The 18,477-nt window shown below is 38.7% G+C and overlaps 1 protein-coding gene across 1 annotated transcript; it reads left to right on the forward strand.

The window, feature by feature from the left end:
• Positions 1-6,197: 6,197 nt before the first annotated feature.
• Positions 6,198-12,868, forward strand: SAP30L (SAP30 like). Its single transcript, XM_053716198.1, has 4 exons — positions 6,198-6,517; positions 9,818-9,940; positions 10,071-10,169; positions 11,972-12,868. The coding sequence occupies exons 1-4, from the start codon at positions 6,326-6,328 to the stop codon at positions 12,098-12,100; spliced, it is 543 nt and encodes a 180-aa protein (XP_053572173.1). The 5' UTR covers positions 6,198-6,325; the 3' UTR covers positions 12,101-12,868.
• Positions 12,869-18,477: the final 5,609 nt, after the last annotated feature.

The raw sequence follows: 18,477 nt of genomic DNA on the forward strand, positions 1-18,477 counted from the left end.
GATGCACCTGTCTATGAAGATCAAGGCTTAATGGGCTCACCAAACCAATTGTGTGTTCCAATTAATCAGTGCTAGGTAGTTACAGGTATTCAAATCAACAAAATGACAAGGGTGCCCAAATTTATGCACCTATCTAATTTCGTTTTGATGCATATTACACATTTTCTGTTAATCCAATAAACTTCATTTAATTACTGAAATATTATTGTGTCCTTCAGTTATTTGTTAGATCAAAATGAAATTGCTGAGCCAAACATCCAATTATTTATAAATGAAAATCATGGAAATTGTCAGGGGTGCCTAAACTTTTGCATACGACTGTATATATCTATACTATAATTGCTTTTTTAATGTCCGTTGCTGTCGGCAGTTGCGCACGCATCCTTAATGGAATGTTGGCAGCGCGAGGAAGCCAACAGAATGTTGGCTGTGCATGCAACCAAAAGAATTCACCTGGATGCAGCGATTCTTTCACCACCCTGCCATTTTCGGAATCCTTCACTGCATCCCAGTGGATTCTGAAAATGGCAGGGTGGTAAAAGAATCCACCAAAGGTGGATTCTTTACGCTACATCCCAGTGGATTCCGAAAATGGCAGGGTGGTGCCACCCTGCCAATTTTGGAATCCACCGGGATGCAGCGAAGGCAAACTGAGCATTACAAAAAAAACATCACCGCCCGCACGAAGTATAACAAAAAAAAACAAACCTCCCACACAAAGTATTAACACACACCGCAAACCCACATATCGCAAAATAATAAAGTAATTAACCTCTTAATCATCAACCACCCACATCGCAATAAACGTAATTACCCTATTAACCCCTAAATCCCCACATCGCAATAAACCTAATTATCCTATTAACCCCTAAACCCCCACATCGCAATAAACATAATTAACCTATTAACCCCTAAACCGTGAAACCCCCACATCTCAATAAACATAATTAACCTATTAACCCCTAAACCCCCACATCGCAATAAACCTGTTTACGCTATTAACCCCTAAACCACAAAACCCCCACATCGCAATAAACCTAATTAACCCCTAAACCGAAACCCCCCAAATTGCAATAAACCTAATTAACCAATTAACCTATTAACCCCTTAAACCGCCAAAACCCACAACGCAAGTTACTAATTAAATTACTAAGCCCCCTAACCTAACACCCCCTAAATTAACACAAATGATCTAAGTAAAAAAATACTAAAGTTACAAAAAATAAAAAAAGCTAAGATTACAAAATAAAAAAGGCTAACATTACAGAACATAATAAAAACATATTACCAAAGTATAAACACAATATTAAAAATATGTGATTAACCCCTCCTGTCCAATAATCCCATTCCGGAGACATTAATCCTCTATTCCATTCAGACAAAAGGAGTCACACTGTAACCCTGTCTTCTTGCGTTATCAAATGTGTATATAAAAAATGAAACAATCTTACCGGAATCTATGCCGTGGAACAGAAACACAGCCTCTCAAGTTTCACAGTCTTGTAGCATTGTTCCTGACATGGACTTGAGTGATAGAAGCAGGCAGTGAAACTCGTCAACACTGATTGCTTAGGAGCTGTCAATACGAGTCTGGATGGGTTCGCAGAAAGACTCTCCCTGCATCTCCAGACTCTAACATTCGCCAATGCTCTCACTGAGAGGCTGCAAGACTACTTAAAACTACAGTCCCAATTTTGAAGAGTACTACACTCCATAAGGAACTACTCTTATGTTCTGACACTTCTCTGCCAACCTCCTGTGGCGAAAGGCAAAGAATGACTGGGGGATGAGGAGAGTGGGGGAGGTATTTAAGCCTTTGGCTGGGGTGTCTTTGTCTTCTCCTGGTGGCCAGGTTCTGTATTTCCCACAAGTAAGGAATGAAGCTGTGGACTCTCCTCATACAGATGGAAACAAAATTATCAGGTAAGCATAATTTATGTATTTTGCAATTTGAGGGACATTTGGGACCCAATATTTTTAAAATTCCACAGTAAAAAGTCCCCATACTTTGTGATATCATAGAGGGGTCATTGTGTGAGATAGTTTGGGTGAAAATTTAGTGGCACGACGGGAGATTTTGTTTTTATCCCTAAGTGAAATTGTCAGAAAGTGCCCATTTTTGCAATTTGGGGCCCAATATTTTTAAAATTCCACAGTAAAGAGTCCCCATACTTTGTGATATTGTAGAGGGGTCATTGTGTGAGATAGCTGTGGTGGAAATGTAGTGGCACAATAGAAAATTTTGTTTTTATTCCTAAGTGAAATTGCTGGCAAGAGCCTATTTTTGCAATTAGATGGATATTTGGGGCCCGTTATTTTTACAATTCCACAGTAAAAAGTCCCCATACTTTGTGATATTGTAGGGGGGTCATTGTGTGAGAGAGCTGTGGTGAAAATTTAGTGGCACAATGGGAGCTTTTGTTTTTATCCCTAAGTGAAATTGCTGAAAAGTGCCTATTTTTGCAATTTGAGAGACATTTGGGGCCCAATATTTTTAAAATTCCACAGTAAAAAGTCCCCATAATTTGTGATATTGTAGAGGAGTCATTGTATGAGATAGCTGTGGGCAATATTAAGTGGCACAATGGGAAATTTTGTTTTTATTCCTAAGTGAAATTGTTTGAATGTGTCTATTTTTGCAATTTGATGGACATTTGGGGCCAAATATTTTTTAAATTCCACAGTAAAAAGTCCCCACAATTTGTGATATCGTAGAGGGGTCATTGTGTGAGATAGCTGTGGGGAATATTTAGTGGCACAATGGGAGATTGTGTTTTTATTCCTAAGTGAAATTGCTGGCAAATGCGTATTTTTGCAATTTGAGGGACATTTGGGGACCAATATTTTTAAAACTCCACATTAAAACGTCCCCATACTTTGTGATATTGTAGAGGGGTCATTGTGTGAGATATCTGTGGTGAAAATTTAGTGGCACAATTGGAGATTTTGTTTTTATCCCTAAGTGGAATTGCTGAAAAGTGCCTATTTTTGCAATTTGAGAGACATTTGGGGCCCAATATTTTTAAAATTCATCAGTAAAAAGTCTCCATAATTTGTGATATTGTAGAGGGGTCGTTGTGTGAGATAGCGTTGTTAAATATTTAGCGGCACAATGGGAGATTTTTTTTTTATTCCTAAGTGAAATTGCTGGCAAGTGCCTATTTTTGCAATTAGATTATTTGGGCCTGTAATTTTTAAAATTCAACAGTAAAAACTCCCATACTTGTGATATTGTAGAGGGGTGATTGTGTGAAATAGCTGTGGGCAATATTCAGTGGCACAATGGGAGATTGTGTTTTTATTCCTAAGTGAAATTGCTGGCAAGTGCCTATTTTTGCAATTAAATTGATATTTGGAGCCTGTTATTTTTAAAATTCAACAGTAAAAACTCCCCATACTTGTGATATTGTAGAGGGGTCATTGTGTGAAATAGCTGTGGGCAATATTTAGTGGCACACTGGGAAATTTTGTTTTTATTCCTAAGTGAAATTGCTGGCCAATGCCTATTTTTGCAATTAGATTGATATTTGGGGCCCGTTATTTTTAAAATTCCACAGTAAAAAGTCCCCATACTTTGTGATATTGTAGAGGGGTCATTGTGTGAAATAGCTGTGGGCAATACTAAGTGGCACAATGGGAGATTTTTTTTTTATTCCTAAGTGAATTTGCTGGCAAGTTCTATTTTTCAATTAGATGGATATTTAGGGCCCGTTATTTTTAAAATCCCACAGTAAAAAGTCCCCATACTTTGTGATATCGTAGAGGGGTCATTGTGTGAGATAGCTGTGGTGAAAATTTAGTGGCTCAATGCGAGATTTTTTTTTTTATCCCCAAGTGAAATTATTTGAATGTGCCTATTTTTGCAATTTGAGGGACATTTGGGGCCCGTTATTTTTAAAATTCCACAGTAAAAAGTCCCCATACTTCTTGATATTATAGAGGGGTCATTGTGTGAGATCGCTGTGGTGAAAATTTAGTGGCACAATGGAAGATTTTGTTTTTATCCCTAAGTGAAATTGCTGAAAAGTGACAATTTTTGCAATTTTAGAGACATTTGGGGCCCAATATTTTTTAAAATTCCACAGTAAAAAGTCCCCATAATTTGTGATATCGTAGGGGGGTTATTGTGTGAGATAGCTGTGGTGAAAATTTAGTGGCACAATGGGAGATTTTGTTTTTATCACCAAGTGAAATTGTTTGAATGTGCCTATTTTTGCAATTTGAGGGATATTTCGGGCCCAATATTTTTAAAACTCCAAAGTAAAAAGTCCCCATACTTTGTGATATTGTAGAGGGGTCATTGTGTGAGATAGGCAAAAGAATGAAAAAACAGGAGAAGCGCTAGTAAAAGCTAAAGGTGCTATAATGAAAATTGAGTAAAATGATTTGCTATGCAAATGAATTGAGATAGAATAAAATTACTTGCTTTGTAAATAAAATTTAATTAAACAATCAAAGAGGTATAAATCCTGCAAAGATAAAATGAAAAAACATGGAGGTATTTAAAATCGGACGTCTCCGATATATAAAAACACAAATTAAAACTAAAACAAATGACTACTGTTGCCAATATAGACCTTGTTTCAATATGGTGTAGAAGAAGTCGACATAATAACTGACTTCTTATCTTTGCAGGATTTATACCTCTTTGATTGTTTAATTAAATTTTATTTACAAAGCAAGTCATTTTATTCTATCTCAATTCATTTGCATAGCAAATCATTTTACTCAATTTTCATTATAGCACCTTTAGCTTTTACTAGCGCTTCTCCTGTTTTTTCATTCTTTTGCCTATCTTTTTTCCCTATTTTGAGGGACTTTAGGGTTGGAGTAGCTTGGTGCCTCTTGCGCACACTTTAACATACCTTTACACATCATTGTGTGAGATAGCTGTGGTGAATATTTAGTGGCACAATGGGAGATTTTGTTCTTATCCCCAAGTGAAATTGTTTGATTGTGCCTATTTTTGCAATTACACGGACATTTGGGGCTCAATATTTTTAAAGTTCCACAGTAAAAAGTCCCCATACTTTGTGATATTGTAGAGGGGTCATTATGAGAGAAAGCTGTGGTGAAAATGTACACAATGGGAGATTTTGTTTTTATCCCTAAGTGAATTTGCTGAAAAGTGACTATTTTTGCAATTTGAGACATTTGGGGCCAAATATTTTTAAAATTCCACAGTAAAAAGTCCCCATACTTTGTGATATCGTAGAGGGGTCATTGTGTTAGATAGCTTTGGTGAATATTTAGTGGCACAATGGGAGATTTTGTTTTTATTCCTAAATGAGATTGCAGTCTAGTGCCTATTTTTGCAATTAGATGGATATTTGGGGCTCGTTATTTTTAAAATGCCATAGTAAAAAGTCCCCATACTTTGTGATATTGTAGAGGGGTCATTGTGTGAGATAGCTGTGGTGACTATTTAGTGGCACAATGGGAGATTTTGCTTTTATCTCTAAGTGAAATTGATGGAAAGTGTTGATTATTGCAATTTGAGGGACATTTGGGGCCCAATATTTTTAAAATTTCACAGTAAAAAATCTCCATAATTTGTTATATCGTAGAGGGGTCATTGTGTGAGATAACTGCAGTGAACATTTAGTGGCACAATGGGGAATTTTGTTTTTAACACTTAGAGAAATGCTGGAAAATTACTATTTTTTTTAAATTTGAGTGACATTTATAAAAAAAATGCTTGTATTCATTAAAACATTTATTAGCATATATGTATGGTACAGCCTTTAATAGTCTTAAGAAAGTGCTAACAAATAAGTGTTTTATAACTATCTGATAGCTCCAAAAGTGTCTGATAGCTTGACTTGGATTTTTCAACTGATAGCTTGACTCCAGTTCCAACACATAGCGTGTTTTATTTTTTTGCGTGTCTATGAAGACCCTTTAACTAAAACTTATAGCAAGTGTTTTTCAAACTATTATCTCACTGCATGAAATATATAGTAGGATATGACTGTTTCTTATTCCACGAACAATCTGAAACATCTCAGTTTAATAATAACTCACAAGTGCACTCACAGACACAGACTATAAGACTGTGAGACATCAGTAACTAGTACTATCTATCGGAAAAGGCGTTTGTTTTGACCGACGACGCTGCAGACCAATCAGAAGCGTTAGTGATGCAGGACATTCCATCCATTGAGAAAACCATCCAATGAGCTTGAGGTGAAGGCGGCACTTCCGTTGTCAGGGTGCTGGCGGCTCAGTTACTGCAGTACTACTGCGGGTTGCTGGGGAGCTAGTCTGGTGAAGTGTGTAGGCCTCGGTATGTGTGAGTCTGCCTGTTGTTAGCGAAGGCCGAACCATGAACGGTTTTAGCACTGAAGAAGACAGTCGGGATGGGCCTCCAGCTCCAGCCGCACCGTTCTTTGGACAGATTTGCTGTCTGATTGATGGCGGGGAGCGTTGTGCGCGAACAGCTGGGAACGCGTCCTTTAGCAAGAGGGTGCAGAAGAGCATCTCCCAAAAGAAGCTAAAGCTGGACATCGACAAGAGCGTGAGTAGTCCGGTAGATCCCTAGGGCATCCTCCTGCCCGGCACATCTCACATGGGGAGCACAAACAATAGCCCCGCCCGCCCACACTGCAATCACAATAACACCGTCCTGCACTTTGTCATACGGTCAGCAGAAGTAGCTCAGTCCGCGGCTTGTACAGCTGATTTGGTCACACCTGGATAATTCCTCTAGTTACCACAGACTGCTCTCCAGTAGTAGTTATAGTTCATTTTCTACACATATGATATTTACCTGAACTCTAATAAATGAAGGTGTCCCCAGAGGCTACCTCAGTGTATTGTAGAATTTGTGATCATCACACTTGCAGAAATACTTCAGCATTATACAATACTCAGCACAAAACTCTCGTACTTGTTATCTTATGTATTTAGATATGCACACAATGCGCGAAATTACTGTTTCAACCCTGCAGTAATCATAATGCTATACTTACATAGGCTGCAAGGGTGGAGTAAATACAGTAAACTGCACTGATCCGGGGTTTATAGACTGAAGACCAGAATCCTTTCATTATATAGTTAAAGGGACATTCCAGGCAAAATTGTGATCCACATGGATGCATTTCAGATTTGAATAGAAGCAATTTTGTAATCTACATGTATTAGCAAAAATGCTTCTTATAAAAACTATAGCTGTTTCAGAAGTTTAAGTATACACCGTGTACCAGCATTTTATACACAGCACTTGCTCAGAGAGCTTAAAGTGCTTTCTTGCATAATCTGGTAAGACTCAAATTTGTTAATTGCTGACATGATACAAGCCCCACTGATGCTCTGAGCAGCAACAGTAATACAATGATGATTCGCATGCACGTGCAAAGAAAAATGTTAACACTAAAACAGTGACAGTTTACTAGAAGCATTTTTGCCAATAAATGTATACAACAAATATCTGTCTAATCAAATATGTAATTCATATGTGTATTTAAATTTCGACCATAATGTCCCTTTAAATGAACATAGACATCAGTGATTTAAAATTTTTTTTTTTTAGAGTGACCTATTAAAATGCTATTAGAGGGATATACATGTGAATTTGAAATGCAGGTGCATATTATATGCACATAGAAACTTTGTTTTTGCTATTTAATTGTGATTGGGAAACATGCCTCATAAAAAATGTTCCATCAGCCAAGTCTAAACATTTGTAAAACAAATTAACATCTTTTGTTGCAATTGTTCTTCCATAGCCCAACTCCACCCAACACTAGCCTCATTTGGAGCAGCCAATCTGGGTTTGAGTCTGAAGCTGACAGGGCTTGTCCCTGTCAAAATGTCAACTACTGCAAAACAATGCACTTTATATTATCAGTGGATATTTTTTTGCTCTTTCCTGTACCACTCACACCTCCGTTTTGCTTTTAGCAGATTTATAACCCCATTTCATTATATAACGCACTGTGTTTACTGATGATCAGTCACAAGACTTTCTAGTCAAGGCTGTTTGTGCCTTGTTAATGATCATCAGTAAAGTGCATTGTTTTGCAGTAGTTGACATAATAACGTTGTTAAACAAGGCATTCTGTTTACAATTGCGCTTTCAGATTGCATTACCAACAAAGTTATTATTTTTTCAACTAACTCTTAATATTATTGTACATTCCACTTTAACTGTAGCACCTCAGATATGTTTGCTTTAAAGGGTCCTAGTCTAGATATCATTAGAGCATATCATGTTAAAAAAAAAAACTTTTTTTTCACTATGTGTTTAACACAGAAGCAAATGGCTTTGAATGTAAAACTGCACATGCTCAGTTGGTTGATACCATTTTTTTTGTCGTGTCGCAGATATGCGTGCACAGTTTTTGTATGCAAATCCCTTCACCTCTTTAGCAGAGGCACAGAAGTGTGCAGCTAGAATTGTAAATAGCAGGAGCGATAGTGTCCTATTGGCTATACCAGCTCGCTGTGTCAATATAGAAAAGTGTAGCTGGCTGCATGTAAGAAAATACAAAGGTGAAAATATATACATTCTTACAAAGATTAAAAAAAAACTGCTTATTTACTTTGTACTCTTATTAAACAATTTAGGTTTTAATAGTATGTTATCCACCTCTAGTTAGCAGACAACAGGGAACTTCTTTTTTTCTTTAATCAGAATGGGGAAAATGTATCAAGATTGCAGGTGGATAAGTAATCAAGTAGTGAACCTGTCTGCCTGACCCTTGTGGTGCAGTATTGCATGACAAAATGTAATAGTGCACAAATGCTCTCTTGTGCGATTCCGCCCTCTGATTTTGTAAAACCAATTGACCAAGAGCAGGGCTTGTCAATCACCCAGAGCAAGTGGGTATCAGGGGGATGTATCTTGTCATTTCTGAGTTGACAGAGAGGCTAAATCCGTTTCTGCTGTGGTTGCAGGCTGGAAAGCCTCCAAAAGCTGCAAATGCAACTTAATACATTTTTCCCAAATTAAAGGGGCAGTAAACCTACAAAATGTTATATAATTGAGTGTAATGGCGGCTGTGACTGGACAGCTGCCTAGATGCGCTTAGGAAAAAAAACAGACCCGCTCAGTAGAGCAAGGAGCGGAGGTCTGAGAAATACTTTATTATAAAATATTTCTGAAATATTATGTTGTAAAGTTAGCACTAAGATAATGTTATATAATTCTGCACTATGTGCAGAATTATATAACATTATTTTGTAGGTTTACTGCCCCTTTAACAGACTAGTAAAAACAGAATAGCATAATCAAGAAATGCACAATAAAAAGACAATGCAAAATTACTAGTTGAATTTCAAATGAGTAATAGATATTTTTTCTTGACTAATTTCAGTTAGTTAAAATGTCCTTCCTACAGTATTATGTGACATCCATTAGCCAATCACAAAATGCATATACGTATATTCTCTGATTTTTTTTTTTTGCATATGCTCAGTAGATGCTGGTGCTGCAGAAAGTGTGCATATAAATATTGGGCAACTTTAGATAGTGGAAGTGAATTGGACAGTTGTTTAAAATTGTATGCTCCTATCTGAATCATGAAGGCTTAATTTTGAGTTTAGTGTTCCTTTAAAACTATATAGAGTATGGTCAACACAATTATTCAAGGGAAATTAAACTGCTGGTATGCAATGTGCATATATAAAATCAATTGAGCACTGCTTTGCATAATATTCAAACTTTAAATACATGGAGAACTGTCAATTTGCTGGTTTTGCAGTCCATGAAATGCCCCTTATCTCCTCTGTTAAGTCAAGGGAACCTCAAACCCTGTAAGATTTTTACCATTGAAGTGAAGACCATTTTTACATCTCCATTCTTTGTGTACATCAGGTTCGGCATCTTTACATCTGTGACTTTCATAAGAACTTCATACAAAGTGTCAGGAACAAGAGGAAGAGAAAAACCAGCGATGATGGTGCTGATTCCCCCGACCATGACACAGATGTCCCGGAGGTAAGATCTGTGCCAGGTTTAGTACCCTCCACTTATTTAGCTGCTTTAGAGCCTTTATGCATACATGTGCATGTGAGCCTCAAGTTAATTATATCTCCATCCCTTTTTTTTTTTTTTTTTTCCCCTTTAGGTTGACCTCTTTCAATTGCAAGTGAACACACTGCGCAGATATAAGAGGCATTACAAGTTACAGACTCGGCCAGGACTTAATAAGGCACAGCTTGCAGAGGTGAGATCATGGTGGTACCAGTTGGAATTTGCCCTTGATATGTGTTAAAGTAGATCATTTATATTAAAAGTATATACATGAATCCATAAATTCCCGCCACATTCTGTATTAAAATTATATATTTAAAGGAAGAAAAAAAATATGCAGTGAGCATTTGACACCGAAGGATTTGTTGTGTACAAACATGCATTTCCTGTAGTTCCAACATAGATTGAAACTAAACAGACATTTGAGATTGCAACATAAAATGTTTGTGTATTAAAAAACTAAATTGCAGAATACTTTCATAATTTATCCCCCCCCCCCCCAACATTGTTGTTTTTCTCAATTCCACTTTGTTTCTATAAAGTAATGAGAGATGCATTGTTTTAACCCAGGGTTTCCCCTTATTTATTTTATTTATACAATATTTTACTAGGAAGGATACATTGAGATTTCTCTTGTTTTCAAGTATGTTTCTTCTGCTCAGGACAATTGCGAACAGATAAAGAACAGTCACCCATTACTCTACAGAAATTGAACATTTACACTCATGTAATTAAAATGCATCTACATATTCACAACACCTAATCTTTGAATTTCATATCTATCATTGTTTAAAGGGACATAAAACAGGTTGAGATCTGTGCATATCCTAAAAGAGCTTATTAATTAAAAATTGCATAAAAAATGTTTACAAATTGCCGGCAAGTATTTTAAAATAATTTATGAATTACATAGCTAAGCTACCTAGAGAAGCCAATTCCCACCCCCCTTATCAGTGTTTAGACATAGACATAGATTTTGTATTTAAACTGAGTTCACAGCTTCTAGGCATGCTCCATCTGATAATCCCTATGCATTTTTGCATTCTACCAAAAGAACAATAGATATAGATACAGCTATAAAAGGAATTGTGTGGGGGGAGTTAGAGCTTTACAATTCAGAAACTTAAAAAGAAATGGGTTAATGGCGAGGCACTGCAGTATAAAGTTACAGGTAAAGTAATTAAAGTACATATTATTATATTTTGTCTCTATCTAAACTTGTTTTATGTCCCTTTAAAGGAATGTTAATCTCACACACATTTTAAACTGTAACTTGTTGGTAAAACAAATTGCATTGTATTAGAGTTGAATGATATAGTTTATAAAGTATTTTATCTCCTTAGCTTTGGCCAGTTAGGGACTAATCAAATGATCACTATGGAGAATGTATATGCACTTCCAGTTTTTCTGTGAATTGGGGGAAAGAAATAATACTAATTAAAGGGACATGAAATCCAGATAGAGCATGCAATTTTCAACAGCATTCCTCTTGGTGTCCTTTGTTGAAAGAGTAGCAATACTTTACTGTGAGCTAGCTGAATATATCAGATGAGTCAGTGATAAGAGACAGACATGCACAGACACTAGTCAGCACCTACCTTCCTGTAGTGTATTGCTGCTCCTTAGACTACCTAGGTAGCTTTTCCAACAATAGATACCAAGGAAGCAATGAAAATTTATATAATAGAAGTGAATTAGAAAGTTGTTTTAAACTGCATGCTTCATCTGATTCACAATAGATTACTTTTTAAATGTACTGTCCCTTTAAACATTGATCATAGAACTTGTAGCATTTTATTAATCTTAGCAAATCACTAAATTAGTCTGCTCTGTAAGTGGTATGTCTTTACCTAATCCCTATTTGATTTTTAATACATTGCAGAATACAATCTAACCTGTGGCACAAGAGTGCTACTATTATGTTTATAGTTCTTTATTTTAGCTGTTGTAGTTCTTCATCTGTTATAACCTGAAAATATTTTATCATTTGAACAGACAGTGAGCCGACATTTCAGGAACATTCCTGTGAATGAGAAAGAAACACTGGCTTATTTCATCTACATGGTGAAAAATAATAGGAGTCGCCTGGACCAGAAATCTGAAAGCAAGCAGCTGGATGCATAGCTTATGGGGACTAGTGGACTTGCTTTGCATCCCTTGTATACTGTGTGATTGTATATATGAACTCTGAGGACAGTGCAGTGCCATATAGACAGAGTGGGAATCTTATCCAGCTTTTGCCTTTGAGCTAAAACACCATATTGAGCAATGAAGACAGAAATCACCGTGACTGATCGGTTACAACACAAACTCGCTGTGACTGAAGACTTTGAGAACACAATCCTGCCATTTAAATTACCTTACTGTCCTTTCAGTCTTCTCCTCTTTACATTCAGATGACTCCAAAACCGGTGTACTAAATGGCATCCCACCCTGAGAACTGTGCTCTTAACAGCCATGATCTGTTTCTTTATGGGTCAGCACCTGTACATTTTTAGCAATAATGCACATTTTAACTTGTCTCTGTAATTGCAGCGGTCTGTTTTTTTTTATCTTTTTTATACATACACATATTTATACATACATCAATATTGTGGAAATTCTGTGCTAAACATGCCACACAAATACCCCAATACTCCATGTTGTATCAGCGAGATCTCTGTGGGGAATCCAGCTAACCTTGTGGACAGGCTTATAAAGAGCATAGTTTGTGTAGCATCTGACAGTATTAATTTAGGACATGTACTAACATGCTTACATATACATTGTGTGCCTCGTTGATGCCTAACTAAAAAAAAAATCATTCAGACATTGGTAGTGAAAAAAAGTGTCTCTAGATGGTGTTTAAATCCTTATTTCTTTTTAGAATGCAATAAAGAGGGTGCACACATACATTTTCCTTTTGCCGTATGGTTTCTGCAGTTTATTTAGTGCTGCGGCTGGGATTAATAAGGGGTTAACAAATTAAATTATATTTATGAGTGTGACGAACCAAGGTTATCCAACCCTGCACCAGTCACTTATTTGGCACAGAAAGGGTTTTCAGCCCCCTTTTCTGTCACCTATAGCTCAAATGCTGCCACCACTTAAAATGTATTAAAGGGAAAATCTTAAGGAAAACCCCAGACTTTACACATTAACTCTAGAAATACAATTTAGCAGAAAATAACCTAAAATTATACAGTTCTAATATTCCAGTCTCTTTCAGTAAAGTGGTTCAATTATTAGACAAAGGCCAAACTTAATAAAGGAATTATTTATTATGCAAAAAATATTATGCACAATGCATTAATAATAAAAAGTTGTTACAAATAAAATTACACACGCAAACAGTGTTTTAAAATAAAAAGGAGAAAAACAGAATTGAATACTTTACTAGCTTCAAGATCTGCGCCAGGGGAATGGCAAGAAAATGATGGCTCCTTACTTCTGTACAGCAGCTCCCCTTGTAAGAATGACAATCTTATTGTTAAAAAATAAGATTCTTAAACCTACTTCTCAGAGATCATGTTGCTTAACCACACCCTCCTGGGCGGGCTAAGAAACCCCACAATTCTTCTTGAAAACAAATAACTGTTTTGAGTGCATGCTACACAAAGTTAACTCCTTAGGAGCTGAATCCTGAGATATTTGTGACACCTCCCCCAATAAGAGACGCAAAAGGGGGTGGCTACGAGCCACTCCCGATGCGTATCAAAAGGAGCTTCCCCTTGCGGTGAGAACACCATTGCCAGACAGATTGCACCTAGCAGTTTTGGCAGCAGGATGCCCTCCTTTTAAAAGTGACACACTAGTTGCTCTACCCAACCGATTGAATATATTGCAGGGCCCCTCCCATGCAGCCTCTAGTTTGTTCTGTCTCATGGGCGTGAGTACAAGAACATTATGGACCATCTCACACACTCCCTCTCTGGCAGTAAACTCCTGCAACTGTTTTTGTGTGAATATGGCATCTCTGGGTTTTGCAGGTACCTCCCCCAATAAGGTTGGCATCTTATCCCTGAACAACACATCATCCCCTGTTACAGAGGTGCCTGTGAAACCTAGTGTCTTGCTACCTATGGTGTGCTCTCTAAGCATATTGTGTGCTGTCAGTTGCTGCTTAACTACCATAGGCTCTTGCCCTCCCACTGGAGTAGAATTCCTGTACTCCTGCACTCTGTTATGGTTGGTAGGGGGTTGACTAACTGCCCCCCTTCTCCTCACTGTGGGTTCTAACTGCTGGGGACACTGATGCTGCACATCTATCAGTGTATTTGCTGAATGGCACGGTGGGGCTGTGTAAATACACTTCTCTGTACTCCTCCCCCCTGTGCCTGCAGTCTGTGTCAGTCTCTGTCCCCTAGCCTGTGCAGTCTGTTTATAGGTCACAGCTGAGGTTACTGGGGTCTCTGTCACCCACAATCTTTCACACTCACTCTGGGGGTCCCTCAAAGAGTATCCTGTACCCTCCTCCCCCACACAGTCTGAAATCTGTGGCTTTGCTGCTTCTGTCCTAGAGTGGGCTAGTTTGCCCCCCTGCTCTCTCTCACAGTCAGTCTGCCACTTTGCATAATCACACAGAATCTGGTATCCTTTTGACACTGGTGCAGACAAGCACACATCTTCCTTCTGCCATTTATCCCAACTATTGTGTCTTTTCACAGGGTACAGAATTGTCCCTGGCAGAGACTGGCACACATCATCCAGCGGCCCAGTCACCCAGTCATTCCCAGTCACCCAGTCATTCTCTCCCCCGTCAATCTCACCTCCTTCTATAGAATACACTGATTCAATCACAGACAGACACGCACCCCTCATCTGCCTTCTCTCACAGACAAGCTCTTCCCGTACAGCTAAACTTGGTTCCGGCACAGACAGACCCACACAGTCTATCTGCCTTTCTCCCCCAACAGCTAACGGTAATTCTGCCGATACTGCTGGTTTAAGTACAGGAAGACACACACCGTCTGTCTGTCGTTCTCCCCAGTCAGTCTCTTCTATCACAGATTCACCTCTCAGCACAGACACCCCCAGTTCAGGCACAGCCCTGCGCACACATGCACTCTGTCCTCCCTCCTGGTCATAATGTCTCTGAGCATTTTTACACACAGCCCTTTCCACATAAGGGTCTGCAACTAATGTCACTAGGTCACATGTAGCATTGTCAGGCACATAAAGAGTTAACAATCTACCCAAATCAGTACCCAGTAAAACATCATTAGGAATATTTTCAGATACCCCCACATTTCTTAAACCTCTCCCCAATCAAGATATATACGTGCCATAGGCACTGCAAGTTTCATTCCCCCAATCCCTTTAACTGCTAGAGTCTTTCCAGGGATAATGTTCTCAGAGTTCACTAGCTTTGGATGCACCATAGTCACTTCTGCACCTGTGTCCCTTAGCCCTAGGGTTACCTTATCTCCAACAGTCACAGGTTGCAGGTTCTCATGGTTGTTTTCCTCTGGACAGGTAACAAACAAAACAGATGCTGGTACTTCTGAGGGATTACTCCCTCCATCTGATTGCCCCAAGTTAATCCTCTCTGGGCAAGTGGAGCTGATGTGGCCCACTTTGTTGCAAATAAAACATCTGCGGGTATCCCCCTGCCCAGATGCAGCATTCGCCCCTCCTTTCCCTGAGGGAGCAGACACACTGGATAAAGGCACAGCAGGCTTTGTGAAGGGGGGTCGTGCAGCAGCTCCTTTACAGGTGGATCCCCCCTTAGAAAAGGATTTCCTCCCATTCTCTGGAGACCTGTTAGCTGTGTAAAAATCAGCCAGCTCGCCAGCTTCCAATGCTGTTATGGGCTTCTGATCTAAAACCCATTCTTGAACTCCGGCTGGGCACAGCTGCATAAATTGCTCCTTCACAATCAAATCTTCCAGCTCCTCCATAGTGGCAACTTTTAATCCTCTGACCCACTGTTTAAAGGCTGTCCTCAAGTTTCCAACAGCTGTAATATAGCTCTCTGACAAACCTTTCTGCAGAGAACGGAATTTCTTTCGGTAAACTTCAGGAGTAAGATTGTATCTCCTCTGCAGTGCAGCTTTAATGGAATTATAGTCCTGATCAAACTCTGGGGGTAGTTCAGCAAACGCCTCCAGTGCAGGACCTTTCAGGCCAGGGGTAAGGTACTTGACCCACTGCTCCCTTGGCAACTGGAACTGTCTGCACACTTTCTCAAAGCTACGCAGGAATACATCCACATCTCCATCTTTCTCCAGGGTGGGAAAATTCTCTGCACGCACTCTGGGAGCAGGGGGGTCTCTAGGTTCACTAACAACAGGTGAGACCATCCCTCTCTCCAACCGTGCAAGCTGTAGCTGATACTCTCTCTCTCTGCCTGTCGTTCAGCAGCCTGCCTTTCAGCTGCCAGAGCCTCTCTCTCAGCTGCCAGAGACGCCTGTCTCTCAGCCACAGCAGCTTGTCGTTCAGCAGCCTGTCTTTCATAAAACTTTGTAATCAGTTCCATGCGCAAACTTGCATCCACTGAGCCCATATGTTTAAGAACAGTTTGCAAATAACAGTCCAAGGGATCCCCAGATTCTGATGAATCGCTGCCCCCAGCTGCAGACATCTCTCCTGAGACCTCAACTGGTGTGATTTGGCTGTTATCATATTCAACAAGAGCTTGTATTAGTAAATCTTTGTTCTTTGAACATGTTGGAATATCCCGCTCCTGGCATAGGAGTATAAGTGCCTCTTTAGATCGCTGCTCGTATGCCTCCATAGCAAAAATAAAATAGAAAAGAACAACAGAGAATAGGGAAGGGGACTGTTTGCAATGTGTCACTATATAATGCACTGAGTTTTAGCCTTTGGAAATTGTAAGAAACAATCTCTTTTAGTACCGGGATTTCCACACTAGCAAATCCAGAAGCACTAAAATCTAATAATAAAAAAATTTATCTACACCGCTGCCCACCGATTTGTGACGAACCAAGGTTATCCAACCCTGCACCAGTCACTTATTTGGCACAGAAAGGGTTTTCAGCCCCCTTTTCTGTCACATATAGCTCAAATGCTGCCACCACTTAAAATTTATTAAAGGGAAAATCTTAAGGAAAACCCCAGACTTTACACATTAACTCTAGAAATACAATTTAGCAGAAAATAACCTAAAATTATACAGTTCTAATATTCCAGTCTCTTTCAGTAAAGTGGTTCAATTATTAGACAAAGGCCAAACTTAATAAAGGAATTATTTATTATGCCAAAAATATTATGCACAATGCATTAATAATAAAAAGTTGTTACAAATAAAATTACACACGCAAACAGTGTTTTAAAATAAAAAGGAGAAAAACAGAATTGAATACTTTACTAGCTTCAAGATCTGCGCCAGGGGAATGACAAGAAAATGATGGCTCCTTACTTCTGTACAGCAGCTCCCCTTGTAAGAATGACAATCTTATTGTTAAAAAATAAGATTCTTAAACCTACTTCTCAGAGATCATGTTGCTTAACCACACCCTCCTGGGCGGGCTAAGAAACCCCACTGTCTTTACAACCTTCAATAGACTAAATTTCTTGCCTGAATTTATACAATCCATTATCATTCCTGCTAGGTAAGAAATTTCTATATTTACATATTTAGAACCTCTTAGTTTTATTGGGAGAACCAGTTTGATATCAAATATGCCATAGGTTGTCATATTTACCTGCCGTTAAGGTTATAACACTTTTAACCCACATATGTACATAATATACCAATGTCCTGTCAGTGACCTGGTCAGTTTTTGTAATGAAGGGCCTGTTCTATTGACAGCTTAAGCCATAAACTTTATCCTGTGTATCTCTGTGACTAAGAGCTTCAGTGATTTTATGACTCAATGCATACACACTAGCATTTGGTGGCTAGTTAGAGGGTTCTGGCACTTCAAAGAAAATACAAACACAATTCTTCTTGAAAACAAATAACTGTTTTGAGTGCACGCTACACAAAGTTAACTTCTTAGGAGCTGAATCCTGAGATATTTGTGACAATGAGCCAGCCACATTTTTTTTTTTAGCATCTGTGGGTGAGCTTATGTGGGAGAATTAACCAAAAAGTTAGTAGAAATATAATTTTAAAATCATGGGGCGAGATTACATATGCAGCGTCGCCCACAAAAGCTGGCAACGCCAGTTTTTAGTCGTAACAAGCAATCCAATATACGGCGCAACACACAAGTTACGCCCGTAGATTTTACACTTTGCATTCAGTTTTATATCCCGTTGACTAACATAGAACTGGCGTAGCAAGTCGGTATCATATATTCAGCGCAAGGACTTACTCAGCGCAGAATGGATAGATTGTACTCCATTTTCATCTCACCACACATAGGCAAGCGCAGCAACCCTTGTGCTGTGTTAAAGTGATGGTAAATCCTAGGATTTACAATCGTAACAAATAAAGGGGACTTTCATTCATGAAGTATAAAAAACTTCATTCTGAAAGCCCCTTTATTTGTTATCAGCGTTTGCTGCGCTGAGCTGCTAAAGGCAGCCCACGGCAGAACGCAATTTGGCTGAGA

Source organism: Bombina bombina, chromosome 6, assembly GCF_027579735.1.
Source record: "Bombina bombina isolate aBomBom1 chromosome 6, aBomBom1.pri, whole genome shotgun sequence".
Lineage (NCBI taxonomy): Eukaryota > Metazoa > Chordata > Amphibia > Anura > Bombinatoridae > Bombina > Bombina bombina.